The sequence below is a fragment of the Zea mays genome, chromosome 2 (genome assembly GCF_902167145.1).
Source record: "Zea mays cultivar B73 chromosome 2, Zm-B73-REFERENCE-NAM-5.0, whole genome shotgun sequence".
NCBI classification, from domain to species: Eukaryota; Viridiplantae; Streptophyta; class Magnoliopsida; order Poales; family Poaceae; genus Zea; species Zea mays.
The window spans coordinates 242,762,067-242,786,817 of NC_050097.1; the positions used below are offsets into that span (position 1 = coordinate 242,762,067).

At 44.4% G+C, this 24,751-nt stretch overlaps 1 protein-coding gene and 1 long non-coding RNA gene across 2 annotated transcripts; both read left to right on the top strand.

Moving 5' to 3' along the window:
- Window positions 1-139: 139 nt before the first annotated feature.
- On the top strand, window positions 140-24,706 carry LOC111590839 (uncharacterized). The gene is made up of 2 exons (XR_002749998.1): window positions 140-409; window positions 24,432-24,706. It is a non-coding gene; the product is annotated as an uncharacterized lncRNA (long non-coding RNA).
- Window positions 310-3,183, top strand: LOC103648283 (uncharacterized). The gene has a single exon (XM_020549406.3). The coding sequence runs from the start codon at window positions 615-617 to the stop codon at window positions 2,061-2,063; it is 1,449 nt and encodes a 482-aa protein (XP_020404995.1). The 5' UTR covers window positions 310-614; the 3' UTR covers window positions 2,064-3,183.
- Window positions 24,707-24,751: the final 45 nt, after the last annotated feature.

Here is a 24,751-nt window from a genome sequence, read left to right on the forward strand (position 1 = left end):
CCTGAGAGGTGCATTTGCTGCAAACCTAGCAATAGTGTGGCTTCCACATGGTCTAGAACTTTGCGCGCAGTAAATTATTAACCATATATATAACCATGCGATGCCAAGCGACTATCGTGCCGATGGCAAAAAAGAAAAGGCGAAAAGCACCCTAGGCCGAGGCGCCTTCTTCTCCGTGTGCCCCCGCTCCTGTCGCGCATGGTCCTGGTGGTGCGCGTAATGGACTCGGTGGGCTGCCGTCTACTGTTGGCTGTGCGGCCCAAGGTAACCGCACGCCTGCTCCTTTCGCCTCTCCGGTTTCTTGGACTGGATGGAGCCAGGGTATTTCACCACTTGCTTCAACCCTAATCCATTCACCGCAGATTCTTCTCCCTGTCGCGACCTCTGACGATGCGGTCTCCAAGTCCAGGTTAGGGTTTGCTCCCGACTTTGTGGGTTCGCACTCTTTCCCCCACTGCGCCGCTTTCCTCTCGTGTCTTTGGTCGCTCCCTGTCTCCTCTCGATCTGATTTCCATGGAGGTTGGTGCGTAACTTCCTTTCGCCCCCCGGTGCCTGAAGAAGAGTGGCCTCGGTTGGGGTCGGGTGTTGTCCGCAATAGCAAGAATCTTGGCGGGATGGATCCGAAAAACAAGAACATCCCCAATCCCTCTTGGGATCGCTGGGGACAGAAAGATTATGCCCAAGGTTCCCAATCTTGGAATCGGAATCGCAATCTTAGCTGGAGATTGAAACCGCAGATGGGAAAAGCTGACCCCCAAGAGGGATTGATGTCTTCTTCCTCGGGTGATGGCACTCAATCTGGTGATCACATCTTGTCTCCTACTTCTTTGAAGAAAGAACTTGATCTTGCTCGTCCCGCTTTTTGCCAAAAATGCGGAGTTGAAGGGCATCATGCTAGAAATTGTTTCAATGCTTTATGGTGCGATATTTGCCGTAAGGATACTCATGTTACAGCTAGATGTGTGCTACCAAAGCAGAGTAAACCTAATATGCCCATAGTAGGTATGGCAGCTGATGGTCTGGGGTTTTATCTCTCTCACTTCGCTAAACCTATTTCCAAAAAACCAAAGAGGGTTTTCATTGGATTGGTTAAAGTGATTGAGGGTTTAGTGTCTGCTGAGGATCTGGCGAAAGACTTTGGTTTCCATTTTCCTTGGGGTAAAACATGGAAAGCTACCAAATGCCACTCTAGTTTTTTAATGCAATTTCCCTCTCAAGAACGTCTTGATGAGATGATGAGTTTTCCTGAACTGAAGATGAAGATGTCTGGTGCTAAGATCGCAGTTGTCCCGTGGAGCTCTCATGCCAAACCTAAATCTAGGTTGCATACGGCATGGATAGTTGCTGAGAATGTCCCTGAAGAATTACAAAATTACCAATCAATTTGTGAAACTGGTTCCATGATTGGTGCTGTTGAGGAAGTTGATCTTATGTCTTTGGATTATGAAGATATTGTAAGATTTAAAGTCCACATTAAGAGTGTTGCTATGATCCCGCCAGTTGTTGAAGTGGTTGTGAAACCTTTTTTATATGACATCTACTTTAGAATTGAATCCATCAGTGATGAAGGATGGAACGATGAGACAATTAATCTGGGTAAAAGAGCTTCTGTTGATATCCATGGGATTAATGATCCGATGTTTGACAAATCTGGGAAAAAACCCAGAAATGAAGATGAAATTGGTGATGAAGACCCATTGCCTAATTTTAGGGTGGGTGAGACCTCCTCTCAAGGCAAAGAATCCTTTAAAAAATCTGAAGTTTTCATAGATAGTTCTAAAGACAAACCAGGTGATGGGCTGAGATTGGAAGATCTTAGTGATGAGAAAGTGGATTTTGATCCCAATGAAGATGACCTGTTGAGTTCTCAAGAGTTAGAAGAATTTGCAAAAGATATGGAAGAAATGCAGACTGACTTCCAAGCTAAAGTGGGTGAGGTGATCTCGATTCCCTCGACTAAAGATGAAAAGCAGGATCTGGTGGGTAAAAAATCAAGCGAGATTCAGATGTCTACTACTGAAGGCATAAAAAAGCTCAAGATTGGAGAAGAACGAAGATATTAAGGTGGTAGACAAGGCTATTTTCAGAGCTGAAGCTAAGGCCGCCTTCCTCAACAAATGTATGTCCAACAATCCCTTCTCTTTACTTAATGCTAGTAATGAGGATTTGTGTGATATTTCTAATAAACTAGGAGTTTGTTTGGGTTCTTCTGAATCCACGGTTATGGCTAATCTTGACTTGATAAGAGACTTAGAAATGTCCAGAAAAATTCTTGCTATTCAATCATGTGGAATTAAAAAAACTGAGGAGCCCATTGTTGATGATTTAAATGAAGTGGACAGTAGTGTCCATGCTGATTCTGAGAAAGAGATTGAATATGATCTGTTGGATGTTATGGTCCTGAGAAAAGGGAGAAAAATTAAACATCGAAAGAATCAGCAAAAAAAAGCTTCCCCTAAATTTAGGTATACACCTAATAAAAAGAGGGAAGCAGAGAAGTTTTATCTCCCCCAGACCCCTACTGATGATAGGCCTCATTTGGAATTGTCAGGGTTTAGGGATTGGTTCTAAGGTCCAGTTTCTGAAAGAACTCATTAGAGATGAGAAAATCGACTTTATTGGTTTGCAAGAAACTCAAAGGAGTCATTTCAGTGAGTCTTGGTTGACTTCGCTGGCTGGTAGTAAACCGTTTGCCTGGTTTTCTGCCCCGCCTAATGGTAGATCTGGTGGTTTGTTAGTGGGTTTTAATACTGATGTATTTGATGTGAGAGAAAATGAGATTGGTGAATTTATGATTCACACCTTGATTTTTCATAGAGAAAAAATATCATCTGAAACTTTGTTAATGTGTATGGTGCTGCTCAGAAGGAGAATAAATGCAGATTCCTGTGTGAACTCTCGTCTTTTTGCTCGAGAAGTCGTGCTCCTTTGCTCGTGGGAGGTGATTTTAATATTATAAGAAAAGCGGAAGAGAAAAACAAACCTGGAGGTGTTAATAAGTGGAGCTTCCTTTTTAACAGTATCATTGAGCAAAATGGGCTTGTGGAGTTTGACTTGAACAATAGGTTGTTCACTTGGTCTAATAATCGGATTGACCCCACTTTTGAAAAGTTGGATCGGTTTTTGGCTAGTCCTGAGTGGGATCTTGCTTATAATAATATCAATGTGCGTGGTTTGAGTAGATCCTTTTGAGAGCACCTAGAGGGGGGGGGTGAATAGGTGATCCTGTGAAACTTGAAAACTTAAGCCACAAAGCTTGGTTAATCGTTAGCACAATAGTTGCCAAGTGGCTAGATAGGAATCCTCAACAAAATACAATAACCAACAAAGATCAATCACAGAGATGACACAGTGGTTATCCCGTGGTTCGGCCAAGACCAACGCTCGCCTACTCCACGTTGTGGCGTCCCAACGGACGAGGGTTGCAATCAACCCCTCTCAAGCGGTCCAAAGACCCACTTAAATACCACAGTGTTTTGCTTTGCTTATCTTTATCCCACTTGCGAGGAATCTCCACAAATTAGAGTCTCTCGCCCTTACACTTAAAGTTCACAAAGAAGCACGGAGTAAGGGAGGGAAGCAACACACACAAATCCACATCAAAATGCGCACGCACACGGCCAAGAATCAAGCTCAAAAGACTATCTCAAAGTTCTCACTAGAACGGAGCTCGAATCACTGAGAATGACAAACGGATGCGCAAAGACTGAGTGTGGATGATCAAGAATGCTCTAAGGTTGCTTGGTGTTCTCCTCCATGCGCCTAGGGGTCCCTTTTATAGCCCCAAGGCAGCTAGGAGCCGTTGAGAGCAATTCTGGAAGGCTGATCTTGCCTTCTGTCATCGGGCGCACCGGACAGTCCGGTGCACACCGGACACTGTCCGGTGCCCGATCTCCTTCCTAAAATGGCGCAGCCGACCGTTGCAGATCTGGGAGCCGTTGGCGCACCGGACATGTCCGGTGCACACCGGACAGTCCGGTGCCCCCTTCCGACCGTTGGCTCGGCCACGTGTCGCGCGCGGATTCCGCGGCCGACCGTTGGCTCACCGGACAGTCCGGTGAATTTTAGCCGAACGCCGTCGGCGAATTCCCGAGAGCGGCCACTTCACGCCGAGTCAGCCTGGCGCACCGGACACTGTCCGGTGCACCACCGGACACTGTCCGGTGCACCACCGGACACTGTCCGGTGCACCACCGGACAGTCCGGTGCTCCAGACCGAACAGCCTTTTGGCTGTACACAGCCAACTTTTCTCTGACTTGATTTCTCCTGTTTCAAGCACTTAGACACAATACATTAGTCTTCAAAACAATGTACTAAGGCTTAGAAACATACCTTTACTCTTGATTTGCACTTTGTCCATCCATGGGTATAGATTCACATTTAAGCACTTGTGTTGGCACTCAATCACCAAAATACTTAGAAATGGCCCAAAGGCACATTTCCCTTTCAATCTCCCCCTTTTTGGTGATTTATGCCAACACAACATAAAGCAACTAGAACAAGTGCAATATCACTTCAAATAAAACTCAAATTTATTTTGATTCAATTTTTGGCATATATGGATCATCCTTTGCCACCACTTGGTTTGTTTTTGCAGATCAAACTCAAATCTCTATCTTTAAGTCAAACACACATGTTGAAGCATAAAGAGAGTCATTCCAAAAGAGATTGATCAAAGATTTCAAAAACTCCCCCTATTTCCCATAATCAACACTTCTCCCCACAAGAGGCCAACTTTTGACAAAAGAGACAATGCAGAAGCTCTATTCTGTCAAAAGAGACAATGCAAGAGTTTTGACAAACCAAAAGCTCTATTCTACTATTTTCAAAATTTCTCAAGTGGTAGCTGATCCATCTATTGCTTTGGCCTTTATTTTCTCCCCCTTTGGCATCAAGCACCAAAACGAGATCAATCTTGGCCCCTTAACCCCATTGCCTCACCAAAATCTTCAATTAAGAGCAAATAGGCAATAAGAGTTAAAAGATAAACTTGGAAAAGTTACTCTTTTCATCGGAGTGCAGTGGAAGTCTTGCATGGTCCAAGTCCACCTTTTCCCTTTTAATTCTCCTTCGAGGCTAAAACAAGCAAACTCAAGCATATAGTTAGTCTCAAAGGGTCAAGTTGTAACACATCTCCCCCCTAAAACTGTGCATCACTTTGCAACGGACTTGTGAGGTCCAGGGAGTGTTTTTACAACTTGAGCACTGAAAGGGAATTAGGCTTACACCTAGTTCCTATGTAATTTTGGTGGTTGAATTGCCCAACACAAACATTTGGACTAACTAAGTTTGCCCGAGTGTATAGATTACACAGGTGAAAAAGGTTTACACTCAGCTAATAAAAAGACCAAGTTTTGGATTCAACAATGGAGCTAAGTAGGAACCGAAGGCCCTCTGGTCTGGGAGCACCGGACTGTCCGGTGCACACCGGACAGTGTCCGGTGCATCACCGGACAGTGTCCGGTGCACCAGAGGACTCCAGCTCAAACTCGCCACCTTCGGGAATTTCCAGAGGCGACTCCGCTATAATTCACCGGACTGTCCGGTGTGCACCGGACTGTCCGGTGCGACTCCGGAGCAACGGCTACTTCGCGCCAACGGCTACCTGCAGCGGCATTTAATGCGCGCGCAGCGCGCGCAGGAGTCAGAATCGCCCATGCTGGCACACCGGACATCAAACAGTACCTGTCCGGTGTGCACCGGACACCCAGGCGGGCCCACAAGTCAGAAGCTCCAACGGTCAGAATCCAACGGCAGTGATGACGTGGCAGGGGGCACCGGACTGTCCGGTGTGCACCGGACTGTCCGGTGCGCCATCGAACAGACAGCCTCCCAACGGCCACTTTTGGTGGTTGGGGCTATAAATACCCCAACCACCCCACCATTCATTGCATCCAAGTTTTCCACTTCACAACCACTTACAAGAGCTAGGCATTCAATTCTAGACACATACAAAGAGATCAAATCCTCTCCAATTCCACACAAAGCCCTAGTGACTAGTGAGAGTGATTTGTCGTGTTCATTTGAGCTCTTACGCTTGGATTGCTTCTTTTCTTTCTCACTTGTTCTTGAGATCAAAACTCCATTGTAATCAAGGCAAGAGGCACCAATTGTGTGGTGGCCCTTGCGGGGAAGTTTTGTTCCCGGCTTTGATTTGAGAAGAGAAGCTCACTCGGTCCGAGGGACCGTTTGAGAGAGGGAAGGGTTGAAAGAGACCCGGCCTTTGTGGCCTCCTCAACGGGGAGTAGGTTTGCGAGAACCGAACCTCGGTAAAACAAATCCGTGTGTCTCACTTCATTATTCGCTTGCGATTTGTTTTGCGCCCTCTCTCGCGGACTCGTTTATATTTCTAACACTAACCCAGCTTGTAGTTGTGTTTATATTTGTAAATTTCAGTTTCGCCCTATTCACCCCCCTCCAGGCGACTATCAATTGGTATCAGATCCCGGTGCTTCATTAGAGCCTAACCGCTCGAAGTGATGTCGGGAGATCACGCCAAGAAGGAGATGGAGACCGGCGAAAAGCCCACTACAAGCCATGGGAGCACTTCATCGGAAGAGTCCCGCACCAAGAGGAAGGAGAAGAAGAAGGACTCCTCCAAACGGAAGGAGAAAAAGTCTTCCTCCTCTCACCACAAAGAGAAGAAGGAAAAGTCTTCTTCTCACAAGCCGCATCGGAGAGGGGACAAGCACAAAAGGATGAGGAAGGTGGTCTACTACGAGACCGACACTTCATCAACATCGACCTCCGACTCCGATGCGCCCTCGGTCACTTCTAAGCGCCAAGAGCGCAAGAAGTATAGTAAGATCCCCCTACACTACCCTCGCATTTCCAAACATACACCTTTACTTTCCGTCCCATTAGGCAAACCACCGACTTTTGATGATGAAGATTACGCTAGGTGGAGCGATTTAATGCGATTTCATCTAACCTCGCTCCACAAAAGTATATGGGATGTTGTTGAGTTTGGTGCACAGGTACCGTCGGTAGGGGATGAGAACTATAATGAGGATGAGGTGGCCCAAATCGAGCACTTCAACTCTCAAGCAACAACAATACTCCTCGCCTCTCTAAGTAGAGAGGAGTATAACAAAGTACAAGGGTTGAAGAGCGCCAAGGAGATTTGGGATGTGCTCAAAACCGCACACGAGGGAGACGAGCTCACCAAGATCACCAAGCGGGAAACGATCGAGGGGGAGCTCGGTCGGTTCCGGCTTCGCAAAGGGGAGGAGCCACAACACATGTACAACCGGCTCAAGACCTTGGTGAATCAAGTGCGCAACCTCGGGAGTGTAAAATGGGATGACCACGAGATGGTTAAGGTTATTCTAAGATCTCTTATTTTCCTTAACCCTACTCAAGTTCAATTAATCCGTGGTAATCCTAGATATACTAAAATGACCCCCGAGGAAGTTATCGGGAATTTTGTAAGTTTTGAGTGCATGATCGAAGGCTCGAGAAAGATCAACGAGCTTGACGAACCCACCACATCCGAAGCTCAACCCGTCGCATTCAAGGCGACGGAAGAAAAGAAGGAGGAGGCTACACCAAGTCGACAACCAATAGACGCCTCCAAGCTCGACAATGAGGAAATGGCGCTCGTCATCAAGAGCTTCCGCCAAATCCTCAAGCAAAGGAGGGGGAAAGACTACAAGTCCCGCTCCAAGAAGGTTTGCTACAAATGTGGTAAGCCCGGTCATTTTATTGCTAAATGTCCTATATCCAGTGACAGTGACCGAGGCGACGACAAGAAGGGGAGAAGAAAGGAGAAGAAGAGGTACTACAAGAAGAAGGGCGGCGATGCCTATGTTTGTCGGGAATGGGATTCCGACGAAAGCTCAAGCGACTCCTCCGATGACGAGGACGCCGCCAACATCGCCGTCACCAAGGGACTTCTCTTCCCCAACGTCGGCCACAAGTGCCTCATGGCAAAGGACAGCAAAAAGAAAAAGGTTAAATCTAACTCCTCCACTAAATATGAATCTTCTAGTGATGATAATGCTAGTAATGAGGAGGATAGTTTGCGTTCCCTTTTTGCCAACCTTAACATAGCTCAAAAGGAAAAATTAAATGAATTAGTCAGTGCTATTCATGAAAAGGATGATCTTTTGGATTCTCAAGAGGATTGTCTAATTAAAGAAAACAAGAAACATGTTAAGGTTAAAAAGGCTTATGCTCTTGAGATAGAGAAATGTGAAAAATTATCTAGTGAGCTAAGCACTTGCCGTGAGATGATTGACAACCTTAGACATGAAAATGCTAGTTTAAATGCTAAGGTTGATTCACATGTTTGTAATGTTTCAATTCCCAATTCTAAAGATAATAATGATGATTTGCTTGCTATGATTGAAGAATTGAACATTTCTCTTGCTAGCCTTAGAAATGAAAATGAAAAATTGCTTGCTAAGGCTAAAGATTTTGATGTTTGCAATACTACTATTTCCGATCTTAGAGATAAAAATGATCTATTACATGCTAAGATCGTTGAACTTAATTCGTGCAAACCCTCTACATCTACCATTGAGCATGTTACTATTTGTACTAGATGTAGAGATATTAATGTTGATGCTATTCATGATCACATGATTTTAATTAAGCAACAAAACGATCATATAGCTAAACTAGATGCTAAAATTGCCGAGCACAACTTAGAAAATGAGAAATTTAAATTTGCTCGTAGCATGCTTTATAATGGGAGACGCCCTGGCATTAAGGATGGCATTGGCTTCCAAAGGGGAGACAATGTCAAACTTAATGCCCCTCCTAAAAATTTGTCTAACTTTGTTAAAGGCAAGGCTCCCATGCCTCAGGATAACGAGGGTTACATTTTGTACCCTGCCGGTTATCCCGAGGACAAAATTAGGAAAATTCATTCTAGGAAGTCTCACTCTGGCCCTAATCATGCTTTTATGTATAAGGGTGAGACATCTAGTTCTAGGCAATCAACCCGTGCTAAGTTGCCTAGAAAGAAAACTCCTAATGCATCAAATGATCATGCTATTTCATTTAAAACTTTTGATGCATCCTATGTTTTGACTAACAAATCCGGCAAGGTCGTTGCCAAGTTTGTTGGGGGCAAACACAAGGGCTCCAAGACTTGTGTTTGGGTACCCAAAGTTCTTGTTTCTAATGCCAAAGGACCCAAAATGGTTTGGGTACCTAAAGTCAAGAACTAAATTTGTTTTGTAGGTTTATGCATCCAGGGGCTCAAGTTGGATACTCGACAGCGGGTGCACAAACCACATGACAGGGGAGAAAAGGATGTTCTCCTCATATGAGAAAAACCAAGATCCCCAACGAGCTATCACATTCGGGGATGGAAATCAAGGTTTGGTCAAAGGTCTTGGTAAAATTGCTATATCTCCTGACCATTCTATTTCCAAGGTTTTTCTTGTTGATTCATTAGATTACAACTTGCTTTCTGTTTCTCAATTATGTCAAATGGGCTACAACTGTCTATTCACTGATGTAGGTGTCACTGTCTTTAGAAGAAGTGATGATTCAATAGCATTTAAGGGAGTGTTAGAGGGTCAGCTATACTTGGTAGATTTTGATAGAGCTGAACTCGACACTTGCTTAATTACTAAGACTAACATGGGTTGGCTCTGGCACCGCCGACTAGCCCATGTTGGGATGAAGAATCTTCAGAAGCTTCTAAAGGGAGAACACATTTTAGGATTAACAAATGTTCATTTTGAGAAAGACAGGGTTTGTAGCGCATGCCAGGCGGGAAAGCAAGTTGGAGCCCATCATCCACACAAGAACATCATGACGACCGACAGGCCGCTTGAGCTACTCCACATAGATCTATTCGGCCCGATTGCTTACATAAGCATCGGCGAGAGTAAGTATTGTCTTGTAATAGTGGATGATTATTCTCGCTTCACTTGGGTGTTCTTTTTACAGGAAAAATCTCAAACCCAAGAGACCTTAAAGGGATTCTTGAGACGGGCTCAAAATGAGTTCGGCTTAAGGATCAAGAAAATAAGAAGCGACAACGGGACGGAGTTCAAGAACTCACAAATTGAAGGCTTTCTTGAGGAGGAAGGCATCAAGCATGAGTTCTCTTCTCCCTACACCCCTCAACAAAATGGTGTAGTGGAGAGGAAAAATCGAACTCTATTGGACATGGCAAGAACCATGCTTGATGAGTACAAGACACCGGACTGGTTTTGGGCCGAAGCGGTCAACACCGCCTGCTACGCCATCAACCGGTTATATCTTCACCGAATCCTCAAGAAGACATCATATGAACTCCTAACCGGTAAAAAGCCCAACATTTCATACTTTAGAGTTTTTGGTAGCAAATGCTTTATTCTTGTTAAAAGAGGTAGAAAATCTAAATTTGCTCCTAAAACTGTAGAAGGCTTTTTACTTGGTTATGACTCAAACACAAGGGCATATAGGGTCTTTAACAAGTCCACTGGACTAGTTGAAGTCTCATGTGACGTTGTGTTTGATGAAACTAACGGCTCTCAAGTAGAGGAAGTTGATCTTGATGAGATAGGAAATGAAGAGGCTCCGTGCATCGCGCTAAGGAATATGTCCATTGGGGATGTGTGTCCTAAGGAATCTGAAGAGCCTCCAAATGCACAAGATCAACCATCCTCCTCCATGCAAGCATCTCCACCAACTCAAAATGAGGATGAAGCTCAAGTTGATGAAGTAGAAGATCAAGCAAATGAGCCACCTCAGGATGACGACAATGATCAAGGGGGAGATGCAACTGATCAAGACAAGGAGGATGAAGAGCAAAGGCCGCCACACCCAAGAGTCCACCAAGCAATCCAACGAGATCACCCCGTCGACACCATCCTCGGCGACATTCATAAGGGGGTAACCACTCGATCTCGTGTTGCACATTTTTGTGAACATTACTCTTTTGTTTCCTCTATTGAGCCACACAGGGTGGAGGAAGCACTTCAAGATTCGGATTGGGTAGTGGCGATGCAAGAGGAGCTCAACAATTTCACAAGGAACGAGGTATGGCACTTAGTTCCACGTCCTAACCAAAATGTTGTAGGAACCAAATGGGTCTTCCGCAACAAGCAAGACGAGCATGGTGTGGTGACAAGGAACAAAGCTCGACTCGTAGCCAAAGGGTATTCACAAGTCGAAGGTTTGGATTTCGGTGAAACCTATGCACCCGTAGCTAGGCTTGAGTCAATTCGCATATTATTGGCCTATGCTACTTACCATGGCTTTAAGCTTTATCAAATGGACGTGAAAAGTGCCTTCCTCAACGGACCAATCAAGGAAGAGGTCTATGTTGAGCAACCTCCCGGCTTTGAAGACAGTGAGTATCCTAACCATGTCTATCGGCTCTCTAAGGCGCTTTATGGGCTCAAGCAAGCCCCAAGAGCGTGGTATGAATGCCTTAGAGATTTTCTTATTGCAAATGGCTTCAAAGTCGGCAAGGCCGATCCTACTTTGTTCACTAAAACTCTTGACAATGATTTGTTCGTATGCCAAATTTATGTTGATGATATTATATTTGGGTCTACTAACGAATCTACATGTGAAGAATTTAGTAGGATCATGACAAAGAAATTCGAGATGTCTATGATGGGGGAGTTGAAGTATTTTCTAGGATTTCAAGTCAAGCAACTCCAAGAGGGCACCTTCATTAGCCAAACCAAGTATACTCAAGACATTCTTTGCAAATTTGGAATGAAGGATGCCAAGCCCATCAAAACACCCATGGGAACCAATGGGCATCTCGACCTCGACACGGGAGGTAAGTCCGTGGATCAAAAGGTATACCGGTCGATGATAGGTTCCTTACTCTATTTATGTGCATCTCGACCGGATATTATGCTTTCTGTTTGCATGTGTGCAAGATTCCAAGCCGACCCTAAGGAAGCTCACCTTACGGCCGTGAAACGAATCTTGAGATATTTGGCTTATACTCCTAAGTTTGGGCTTTGGTATCCTAGGGGATCCACATTTGATTTGATTGGATATTCGGATGCCGATTGGGCAGGGTGCAAAATCAATAGGAAGAGCACATCGGGGACTTGCCAGTTCTTGGGAAGATCCTTGGTGTCTTGGGCTTCAAAGAAGCAAAATTCGGTTGCTCTTTCCACCGCCGAAGCCGAGTACATTGCCGCAGGTCATTGTTGCGCGCAATTGCTTTGGATGAGGCAAACCCTGCGGGACTATGGTTACAAATTAACCAAAGTCCCTTTGCTATGTGATAATGAGAGTGCAATCAAAATGGCCGACAATCCCGTCGAGCATAGCCGCACTAAGCACATAGCCATTCGGTATCATTTTCTTAGGGATCACCAACAAAAGGGGGATATCGAGATTTCTTACATTAACACTAAAGATCAATTAGCCGATATCTTTACCAAGCCTCTTGATGAACAAACTTTTACCAAACTTAGGCATGAGCTCAATATTCTTGATTCTCGCAACTTCTTTTGCTAGATTGCACACATAGCTCATAAATATACCTTTGCTCATGTCTCTTTCATATGCTATGACTAATGTGCTTTCAAGTTTATTTCAAACCAAGTCATAGGTGTATTAAAAGGGAATTGGAGTCTTCGGCGAAGACAAAGGCTTCCACTCCGAAACTCATCCTTCGCCATCGCTCCAAGAAAAGGACCTTGTCTTTGGGGGAGAGAGTAAAAGCCCCAAGCAAAAGGACCGGACTTCGTCCTTGGTATAATCTTAACTCTTTTACTTATGACCAAAGGGGAAGATAGTACTTCGAGGGCTCTAATGACTCCGTTTTTGGCGATTCATGCCAAAAAGGGGGAGAACTAAGCCCAAAGCAAAAGGACCGCACCACCACAAATTTCAAAAACTTAGTGTTGAATATTTTCAATTGGTTTTCCTATTGTGTTCAAAAGGGGGAGAAAATAGTATTTTAAAATGATATATCAAAACCCTCTTGAACACTAAGAGGAGGATCTCTTTTAGGGGGAGTTTTGTTTAGTCAAACGAGAAGCATTTGAAACAGGGGAGAAAATTTCAAAACTTGAAAAATGCTTTGCAAAATCATATTCATTACCTTTGACTATTTGCAAAAGAACTTTGAAAAGAATTTACAAAAGAATTTTGCAAAAACAAAACATGTGGTGCAAGCGTGGTCCAAAATGTTATATAGAAAGAAACAATCCATTCATATCTTATAAGTATTTATATTGGCTCAATTCCAAGCAACCTTTGCACTTACATTATGCAAACTAGTTCAATTATGCACTTCTATATTTGCTTTGGTTTGTGTTGGCATCAATCACCAAAAAGGGGGAGATTGAAAGGGAATTAGGCTTACACCTAGTTCCTATGTAATTTTGGTGGTTGAATTGCCCAACACAAACATTTGGACTAACTAAGTTTGCCCGAGTGTATAGATTACACAGGTGAAAAAGGTTTACACTCAGCCAATAAAAAGACCAAGTTTTGGATTCAACAATGGAGCTAAGTAGGAACCGAAGGCCCTCTGGTCTGGGAGCACCGGACTGTCCGGTGCACACCGGACAGTGTCCGGTGCATCACCGGACAGTGTCCGGTGCACCAGAGGACTCCAGCTCAAACTCGCCACCTTCGGGAATTTCCAGAGGCGACTCCGCTATAATTCACCGGACTGTCCGGTGTACACCGGACAGTGTCCGGTGCGCCAAGAGAGGTCGGCCTCAGGAACTCGCCTGCTTCGGGAAACTCCAACGGCTAGTCCACTATAATTCACCGGACTGTCCGGTGTGCACCGGACTGTCCGGTGCGACTCCGGAGCAACGGCTACTTCGCGCCAACGGCTACCTGCAGCGGCATTTAATGCGCGCGCAGCGCGCGCAGGAGTCAGAATCGCCCATGCTGGCACACCGGACATCAAACAGTACCTGTCCGGTGTGCACCGGACACCCAGGCGGGCCCACAAGTCAGAAGCTCCAACGGTCAGAATCCAACGACAGTGATGACGTGGCAGGGGGCACCGGACTGTCCGGTGTGCACCGGACTGTCCGGTGCGCCATCGAACAGACAGCCTCCCAACGGCCACTTTTGGTGGTTGGGGCTATAAATACCCCAACCACCCCACCATTCATTGCATCCAAGTTTTCCACTTCATAACCACTTACAAGAGCTAGGCATTCAATTCTAGACACATACAAAGAGATCAAATCCTCTCCAATTCCACACAAAGCCCTAGTGACTAGTGAGAGTGATTTGCCGTGTTCATTTGAGCTCTTACGCTTGGATTGCTTCTTTTCTTTCTCACTTGTTCTTGAGATCAAAACTCCATTGTAATCAAGGCAAGAGGCACCAATTGTGTGGTGGCCCTTGCGGGGAAGTTTTGTTCCCGGCTTTGATTTGAGAAGAGAAGCTCACTCGGTCCGAGGGACCGTTTGAGAGAGGGAAGGGTTGAAAGAGACCCGGCCTTTGTGGCCTCCTCAACGGGGAGTAGGTTTGCGAGAACCGAACCTCGGTAAAACAAATCCGTGTGTCTCACTTCATTATTCGCTTGCGATTTGTTTTGCGCCCTCTCTCGCGGACTCGTTTATATTTCTAACACTAACCCGACTTGTAGTTGTGTTTATATTTGTAAATTTCAGTTTCGCCCTATTCACCCCCCCTCTAGGCGACTATCAAGCACCATACTAAACAACAAAATGCAAAAAGGAACATGATCAAAAGCATAAATACATGTATGCTACAATTCAATCCAAGTTCCGCGAATCTAAGACATTTAGCTCACTACGCAACCTGCAAAAGGTCTTCTCATCTAGAGGCTTGGTAAAGATATCGGCTAGCTGGTTCTCGGTGCTAACATGAAACACTTCGATATCTCCCTTTTGCTGGTGGTCTCTCAAAAAGTGATGCCGGATGTCTATGTGCTTTGTGCGGCTGTGTTCAACAGGATTTTCCGCCATGCGGATAGCACTCTCATTGTCACATAGGAGTGGGACTTTGCTCAGATTGTAGCCAAAGTCCCTGAGGGTTTGCCTCATCCAAAGTAGTTGTGCGCAACACTGTCCTGCGGCAACATACTCGGCCTCAGCGGTGGATAGGGCAACAGAAGTTTGTTTCTTAGAGTTCCACGACACTAGGGACCTTCCTAAGAATTGGCACGTCCCTGATGTACTCTTCCTATCGACCTTACATCCAGCATAGTCGGAATCTGAGTATCCAACCAAGTCAAAGGTAGACCCCTTTGGATACCAGAGCCCGAAGCAAGGCGTAGCAACCAAATATCTAAGAATTCGCTTCACCGCCACTAAGTGACACTCCTTAGGATCGGATTGAAATCTAGCACACATGCATACGCTAAGCATAATATCCGGTCTACTAGCACATAAATAAAGTAAAGACCCTATCATTGACCGGTATGCTTTTTGATCAACGGACTTACCTCCTTTGTTGAGGTCGGTGTGTCCGTCGGTCCCCATCGGAGTCTTTGCGGGCTTGGCGTCCTTCATCCCAAACCGCTTCAGCAAGTCTTGCGTGTACTTCGTTTGGGAGATGAAGGTACCGTCCTTGAGTTGCTTCACTTGGAACCCAAGGAAGTAGTTCAACTCGCCCATCATCGACATCTTGAATTTCTGCGTCATTACCCTGCTAAACTCTTTACAAGACTCTTGGTTAGTAGAACCAAATATTATGTCATCGACATAAATTTGGCACACAAACAGATCACCATCACATGTCTTAGTAAAGAGAGTTGGATCGGCTTTCCCAACCTTGAAAGCATTAACAATTAGAAAGTCTCTAAGGCATTCATACCATGCTCTTGGGGCTTGCTTAAGTCCATAGAGCGCCTTAGAGAGCTTACACACGTGGTCGGGGTACCGTTCATCCTCGAAGCCAGGGGGTTGCTCTACGTACACCTCCTCTTTGATCGGCCCGTTGAGGAAAGCGCTCTTCACATCCATTTGGTACAACCTGAAAGAATGGTGAGCAGCATATGCTAGCAAGATACGAATTGATTCTAGCCTAGCCACAGGAGCAAAAGTCTCCTCAAAGTCCAAACCTGCGACTTGGGCATAACCTTTTGCCACAAGTCGAGCCTTGTTCCTCATCACCACCCCGTGCTCGTCCTGTTTGTTGCGGAATACCCACTTGGTTCCCACAACGTTTTGCTTGGGACGAGGTACCAGTGTCCAAACTTCATTGCGCTTGAAATTGTTGAGCTCCTCCTGCATGGCCACCACCCAGTCTGGATCTAGCAAGGCCTCCTCTACCCTGAAAGGCTCAATAGAAGAGACTAAGGAGTAATGCTCACAAAAATTAACTAATCGAGATCGAGTTGTTACTCCCTTGCTAATATCACCCAGAATTTGATCGACGGGATGATTCCTTTGAATCATCGCTCGAACTTGGGTTGGAGGTGCCGGTTGCGCTTCTTCCTCCATCACATGATCATCTTGTGCTCCCCCTTGATCACACGCCTCCTGTTGATGAACCTGTTCATCGTCTTTAGTTGGGGGATGCACCGTTGTTGAGGAAGAAGGTTGATCTCGTTCATCTTGTTCCTGTGGCCGCACTTCTCCAATCGCCATGGTTCGTATAGCGGCCGTCGGAACATCTTCTTCATCTACATCATCACAATCAACAACTTGCTCTCTTGGAGAGCCATTAGTCTCATCAAATACAACGTCGCTAGAGACTTCAACCAAACCCGACGATTTGTTGAAGACTCTATACGCCTTTGTATTTGAGTCATATCCTAACAAAAACCCTTCTACAGCTTTGGGAGCAAATTTAGAATTTCTACCCTTCTTCACTAGAATGTAGCACCTGCTCCCAAATACACGAAAGTAAGATACATTGGGTTTGTTACCAGTCAGCAGCTCATATGAAGTCTTCTTGAGGAGGCGGTGAAGGTAGACCCTGTTGATGGCGTGGCAAGCCGTGTTCACGGCTTCCGACCAAAAGCACTCGGGGGTCTTGAACTCTCCAAGCATAGTCCTCGCCATATCTATGAGCGTCCTGTTCTTCCTCTCTACCACACCATTTTGCTGAGGTGTGTAGGGAGCGGAGAACTCGTGCTTGATCCCCTCCTCCTCAAGGAACTCCTCCACTTGAAGATTCTTGAATTCGGACCCGTTGTCGCTCCTTATCTTCTTCACCTTGAGCTCAAACTCATTTTGAGCTCTCCTGAGGAAGCGCTTGAGGGTCCCTTGGGTTTCAGACTTATCCTGCAAAAAGAACACCCAAGTGAAGCGGGAAAAATCATCAACAATAACTAAACCATACTTACTTCCTCCTATGCTTAGATAGGCGACGGGTCCGAAGAGGTCCATATGCAGCAGCTCCAGAGGTCTTGACGTGGTCATCACATTCTTGCTGTGATGTGCTCCTCCCATTTGTTTACCTGCTTGACAAGCTGCACAAGGTCTATCTTTTTCGAAATAGACATTGGTTAGACCTATCACGTGTTCTCCCTTTAGAAGCTTGTGAAGGTTCTTCATCCCCACATGCGCCAAGCGGCGATGCCACAGCCAGCCCATGCCAGTCTTAGCAATTAAGCATGCATCTAGACCGGCCTCCTCTTTTGCAAAATCAACTAAATAAAGCTTGCCGTCTAGTACACCCTTAAATGCTAGTGAACCATCACACCTTCTAAAGACAGACACATCTACATTTGTGAATAGACAGTTATATCCCATATTGCATAATTGACTAACAGATAGCAAATTATATCCAAGAGACTCTACTAAAAACACATTAGAGATAGAGTGCTCATTAGAAATTGCAATTTTACCTAACCCTTTTACCTTGCCTTGATTCCCATCACCGAATATAATTGAATCTTGGGAATCCTCGTTCTTGACGTAGGAGGTGAACATCTTCTTCTCCCCCGTCATATGGTTTGTGCATCCGCTGTCGATAATCCAGCTTGAACCCCCGGATGCATAAACCTGCAAGGCAAATTTAGGCTTGGGACTTAGGTACCCAACTCTTGTTGGGTCCTACAAGGTTAGTGCAAATATCCTTACGGACCCAAATGCAAGTTTTGTCTCCCTTGCATTTTGCCCCTAACTTCCTGGCAACAATTTTCCTATCCTTTCTACAAATAGCAAAGGAAGCATTTAAAGCACAATAAATTGTAGAGGGTCATTCACTACTTTCCTAGGAGCATGAATAATATTCTTTCTAGGCACATGATGAATAGCATTTCTCCTAGACATATTTCTACCATGCATATAGGAAGAACTAGAAGCAAACATGACATGAGAGTCAAAATCATCATAAGCATTATAACTCCTATAAGCATTTCTAGTTTGTCTCCTATCATGATACATAAAAGCATGGTTTCTTTTAGTACTACTAGCCATAGGAGCCTTCCCTTTCTCCTTGGCGGAGATAGGAGCCTTATGGCTTGTTAAGTTCTTGGCTTCCCTCTTGAAGCCAAGTCCATCCTTAATTGAGGGATGTCTACCAATCGTGTAGGCATCCCTTGCAAATTTTAGCTTATCGAAATCATTCTTGCTAGTCTTAAGTTGAGCATTAAGACTAGCCAACTCATCATTTAGCTTGGAAATTGAAACTAGGTGTTCACTACAAGCATCAATGTCAAAATCTTTACACCTAGTACAAATTACAACATGTTCTACACAAGAATTAGATTTATTTGCTACTTCTAATTTAGCATTTAAATCATTGTTGACACCTTTTAAAGTAGAAATGGTTTCATGACAAGTAGATAGTTCAAAAGAAAGCATTTCATTTCTCTTAATCTCTAATGCAAGTGATTTTTGTGCTTCTACAAATTTGTCATGTTCTTCATACAGCAAATCCTCTTGCTTTTCTAAAAGCCTATTCTTATCATTCAAGGCATCAATCAATTCATTAATTTTCTCTATCTTAGATCTATCTAAGCCCTTGAATAAGCATGAATAATCTATGTCATCATCATCACTAGACTCATTATCACTAGAAGAAGCATAAGTGGAGTCTTGAGTACTCACCTTCTTCTCCCTTGCCATAAGGCATGTGTGATGCTCGTTGGGGAAGAGGGATGACTTGTTGAAGGCGGTGGCGGCGAGTCCTTCATTGTCGGAGTCGGAAGAGGAGCAGTCCGAGTCCCACTCCTTGCCTAGATGCGCCTCGCCCTTTGCCTTCCTATAGTTCTTCTTCTTCTCCCTCTTGTTCCCTTGATCCTGATCACTATCATTGTCGGGACAGTTAGCAATAAAATGACCAAGCTTACCACATTTGAAGCATGAGCGTTTTCCCTTTGTCTTGGTCTTGCTTGGTTGCCCCTTGCGGCCTTTTAGTGCCGTCTTGAATCTCTTGATGATGAGAGCCATCTCTTCATCATTAAGTCCGGCCGCCTCAATTTGTGCCACCTTGCTAGGTAGCGTTTCCTTGCTTCTTGTTGCCTTGAGAGCAAGAGGTTGAGGCTCATTGATTGGACCGTTTAGAGCGTCGTCGACGTATCTCGCCTCCTTGATCATCATTCGCCCGCTTACGAATTTTCCGAGTACCTCCTCGGGCGTCATCATCGTGTACCTGGGATTCTCACGAATATTGTTTACGAGATGAGGATCAAGAACGGTAAAGGACCTTAGCATTAGGCGAACGACGTCGTGGTCCGTCCATCGAGTGCTCCCGTAGCTCCTTATTTTGTTGACAAGGGTCTTGAGCCGGTTGTAAGTTTGGGTTGGCTCTTCTCCCCTTATCATTGCGAATCGTCCAAGCTCGCCCTCCACCAACTCCATTTTAGTGAGCATGGTGATGTCGTTCCCCTCGTGAGAGATTTTGAGGGTGTCCCATATCTGCTTGGCGTTGTCCAAGCCGCTCACCTTATTGTACTCTTCCCTGCACAAAGATGCTAATAGAACAATAGTAGCTTGTGCATTTCTATGGATTTGTTCATTTATAAGCATAGGGCTATCCGAGCTATCAAATTTCATTCCATTCTCTACAATCTCCCATATGCTTGGATGGAGAGAGAATAAGTGACTACGCATTTTGTGACTCCAAAATCCGTAGTCTTCCCCATCGAAGTGTGGAGGTTTGCCAAGAGGAATGGAAAGCAAATGCGAATTCGAACTATGTGGAATACGAGAATAATCAAATGAAAAGTTCGAATTGACCGTCTTCCTGTAGTCGTTGTCGTCGTCCTTTTGGGAAGAAGTCGACTCATCGCTGTCGTAGTAGACAATCTCCTTGATACGTCTTGTCTTCTTCTTCTTCCCATCTTTGCGTTTGTGGCCCGAGCCCGAGTCATTGGACTTGTCATCCCTTGGCTCGTTGACGAAGGACTCCTTCTCCTTATCGTTGATCACTATCCCCTTGCCCTTAGGATCCATCTCTTCGGGCGGTTAGTCCCTCTTCTTGAAGAGAACGGCTTTGATACCAATTGAGAGCACCTAGAGGGGGGGTTGAATAGGTGATCCTGTGAAACTTGAAAACTTAAGCCACAAAGCTTGGTTAATCGTTAGCACAATAGTTGCCAAGTGGCTAGATAGGAATCCTCAACAAAATACAATAACCAACAAAGATCAATCACAGAGATGACACGGTGGTTATCCCGTGGTTCGGCCAAGACCAACGCTTGCCTACTCCACGTTGTGGCGTCCCAACGGACGAGGGTTGCAATCAACCCCTCTCAAGCGGTCCAAAGACCCACTTGAATACCACGGTGTTTTGCTTTGCTTATCTTTATCCCACTTGCGAGGAATCTCCACAAATTGGAGTCTCTTGCCCTTACACTTAAAGTTCACAAAGAAGCACGGAGTAAGGGAGGGAAGCAACACACACAAATCCACAGCAAAATGCGCACGCACACGGCCAAGAATCGAGCTCAAAAGACTATCTCAAAGTTCTCACTAGAACGGAGCTCGAATCACTGAGAATGACAAACGGATGCACAAAGACTGAGTGTGGATGATCAAGAATGCTCTAAGGTTGCTTGGTGTTCTCCTCCATGCGCCTAGGGGTCCCTTTTATAGCCCCAAGGCAGCTAGGAGCCGTTGAGAGCAATTCTGGAAGGCTGATCTTGCCTTCTGTCATCGGGCGCACCGGACAGTCCGGTGCACACCGGACACTGTCCGGTGCCCGATCTCCTTCCTAAAATGGCGCAGCCGACCGTTGCAGATCTGGGAGCCGTTGGCGCACCGGACAGTCCGGTGCCCCCTTCCGACCGTTGGCTCGGCCACGTGTCGCGTGCGGATTCCGCGGCCGACCGTTGGCCCGGCCGACCGTTGGCTCACCGGACAGTCCGGTGCACACCGGACAGTCCGGTGAATTTTAGCCGAACGCCGTCGGCGAATTCCCGAGAGCGGCCACTTCACGCCGAGTCAGCCTGGCGCACCGGACACTGTCCGGTGCACCACCGGACAGTCCGGTGCTCCAGACCGAACAGCCTTTTGGCTGTACACAGCCAACTTTTCTCTGACTTGATTTCTCCTGTTTCAAGCACTTAGACACAATACATTAGTCTTCAAAACAATGTACTAAGGCTTAGAAACATACCTTTACTCTTGATTTGCACTTTGTCCATCCATGGGTATAGAATCACATTTAAGCACTTGTGTTGGCACTCAATCACCAAAATACTTAGAAATGGCCCAAAGGCACATTTCCCTTTCACCTTTTCAGATCATGTTCCTTTATGTATCCAAACGAATGTTATCCCTATTGGCAGTAGAGCTTTCAAGTATGAGTTTTGTTGGAAGGATAGGCCAGATTTTCACAAAAAAGTGATAGACAATTGGTCTATTCCTGTGAAGGCTAAAGGTAGTATTAACATTTGGAAAACAAAAATTAAACGTTTGAAACAAATGCTCAAAGGCTGGAATATTAATGTTGAAGGACATTACAAAAAAATGAAAAAAGAATTGTTGGCTAAAATTGACATCTTTGACAATATCAGTGAAGTGGTTGGTCTTTCAAAAAATGAAAGGATGGAGAAACTTGACCTGGAGTTGACTCTCAAAAAATTAGTTGATGAAGAGAGAACTAAGCTCAAACAGAGAGCTCGTGATAAATTCATTCTGGATGGGGATGAGAATTCAAAGTATTTTCATCTTTTAGCCAAGTGTAAGAGAAGGAAGCTTAAGATTTTGACTCTTACTCATGAAGACAAAGTTGCTCAAGATGATGATGAAATCAACCATTTGGCGACTTCCTTTTACCAAAATCTGTTTGGTCCCTCTCAAGAATCTAGCATTTCTTTGAATCATTTGAATATGCAAATGTTGGATGATATTGACAGAGATTGCTTGACCAGACCGTTTGACATGGAGGAAATTAGAGAAGTTGTGTTCTCTATGAAACATAATAGAGCTCCTGGACCTGATAGCATCCCAGCTTAATTTTTTCAGGAGTTTTGGGACACAATTAAAAATGACCTGTTTAACCTATTTCAAGATTTTCATGCTGGTGCTCTCAATATTGAAAGACTCAATTTTGGAATGGTGACTCTTATTCCCAAAGTTCCTAATGCTACTGATATTAAAGCTTTCAGACCTATTTGCTTGCTTAATGTGTGCTATAAGATTATCACCAAAGTGTTGACCAACCGATTGGCCAGTTGTATCAATAGTGTGATTAGTGATTTTCAGTATGGCTTTATCAAGGGTAAATACATCATGGATGGAGTGGTGTCTCTACATGAGATTATTCATGAGGTGAAAAAAAGAAGCATAGTGGGGTGATTTTCAAAGTGGATTTTGAGAAAGCATATGATAAAGTCAATTGGAACTTTCTTTATCATATGATGACTAAAAAAGGCTTTGGTGGCAAGTGGTGTGACTAGGTTATGAGAACTGTTAGAGGTGGTAAAGTGGCCATCAAGACAAATGACAGGGTTGGTCCCTACTTTACAACTCACAAAGGTGTCAGACAAGGTGATCCTTTCTCCCCCCTGCTTTTTAATATTGCTGCTGATGGGCTGGCTTGCTTGATTCAAAAAGCCAAAGATGAAGGTATTATTAGGGGACTCATTCCCCATATCATCCCTAATGGTTGTTGTTGTTTGCAATATGCCGATGACACCATTTTTTGCTCCAAGATGATCTGGAGGGAGCCAGAAATCTTAAGTTTATTCTTTGCTTATTTGAACAGATGTCTGGTCTCAAAATCAATTTTCATAAAAGTGAAATTTTCTGTTTAGGTGAAGTTGTTGATAAGGAAATGTGGTATGCTGACATTTTTACATGTCCTTATAATTGTCTTCCTATGAAATATTTGGGGGTTCCGATTGATAACAAAAAGTTGTGCAAGTCCTTGTGGTTACCCACAGTAGAGAAAGTTGAAAAAATGGGTTCTTGGCAAGGAAAATTCCTTAGTTTGGGTGGTCGGTTAGTTTTGATTAATAGCAGTCTTACCAATGTCCCTTTATACATGCTATCGATGTATAAAGCCCCCAAGAATATTTTGAAGAGTATGGATCTCTTCAGAAAAAGGCTTTTGTGGCAAGGTGGCCATATTACAAAAAAAATATCATTTGGCTGATTAGAATATGGTTTGCTCTCCGAGAGGTCAAGGTGGCCTTGGGGTGGCCTTGGGGTCTTGGATCTGAACAGGATGAATGAGGCTCTTCTTCCTAAATGGATTTGGAAGTTGGAAAATACGAATGGGCTCTGGCAGACTGTTATCAGACATAAATATGTCAAAGGAAGGCCTATTATTTCATTAAAAAAGGCAAAGTGATTCTCACTTTTGGAAGGGTGTTCTGGATGCTCGAGACAATTTTTACAAATATTGTAAAAAAAAATTGGCAATGGCAATAGTACTAGCTTTTGGCACAATATTTGGTGTGATTTAGAACCTCTGTCTTCTAAATATCCTAGTCTGTTTGATATTGCTTATGACAAAAATATCACAGTGGCAAAAGCCTTTTCTTCTGATTTTAGAGCTGTGAATTTTAGGAGAAGGATCTATGGTGCTTTGGAAGATGAATATAATCGCCTTATTACACAGTGTAATAATATTACTATTTCTGAAGAGGATGATAAATTAGTTTGGCTTCTGGGAAATAAAGGTTTTTCTGTCAATTCTTTCTACAAAAAATCAAATGTGCTCAGATTCCTTTGTCTTCTAGTTTCTTGTGGAAGAATAGACTCCCATATAAAATCAAAGCTTTTTGTGGCTTGTTAGACATAAAAAGATTTTGACCAAGGATAACTTGTTCAAGAAAAATTGGAAGGGCAATCTGGATTGCACTTTTTGTGGATTTTCAGAATCCATAGATCATCTGTTTTTCAGTGCTCAGTTGCTAGATTTACCTGGAGAATTGTTTACTCGGCTCTTGGCTTAACTTTTATCCCCAACAGTGTGGAGATATGTTTGGCTCTTGGATTGATAGTTTTAATAAAACTGAAAAGAACCTGGTCCTTTTTGGTTGTGGTGCTGTCATTTGGCGATCTGGAGAAGTCGCAATGATTGTTGCTTTGGAACTGACAGAATTAATGATCCGACTAATGTGATTTTCTCCTGTTGCTATTGGCTTGATACTTGGGCTATCCGTCAGAAAAAGAAGGAAAGAAAATTGGTGGAACAAGGAAGCCTCAAAATCAGAAGGATGGCGTGTGAGATCTACAACAAGACTCGTGGTTGGAAGCCAATCGACAGACGGATCCAGTGAAGATTCTGCTGTGTTTGGCTATTTTGGTTCATCATCATTGTGTTTGCTGTAATCCCCCCTTGCCTCGGTAGCTTCAGGCTGCTGAAAAACTTTGGGATTTATCGAGGTTGAAGATGTTTAGTTTCGTGCTACTCTAGTTTGATCCTTGCGATCTTTGTCTTTGGTCTGCTATGTGCTGATTCTGTGCTGCTTCTGGTAGTTTGGTT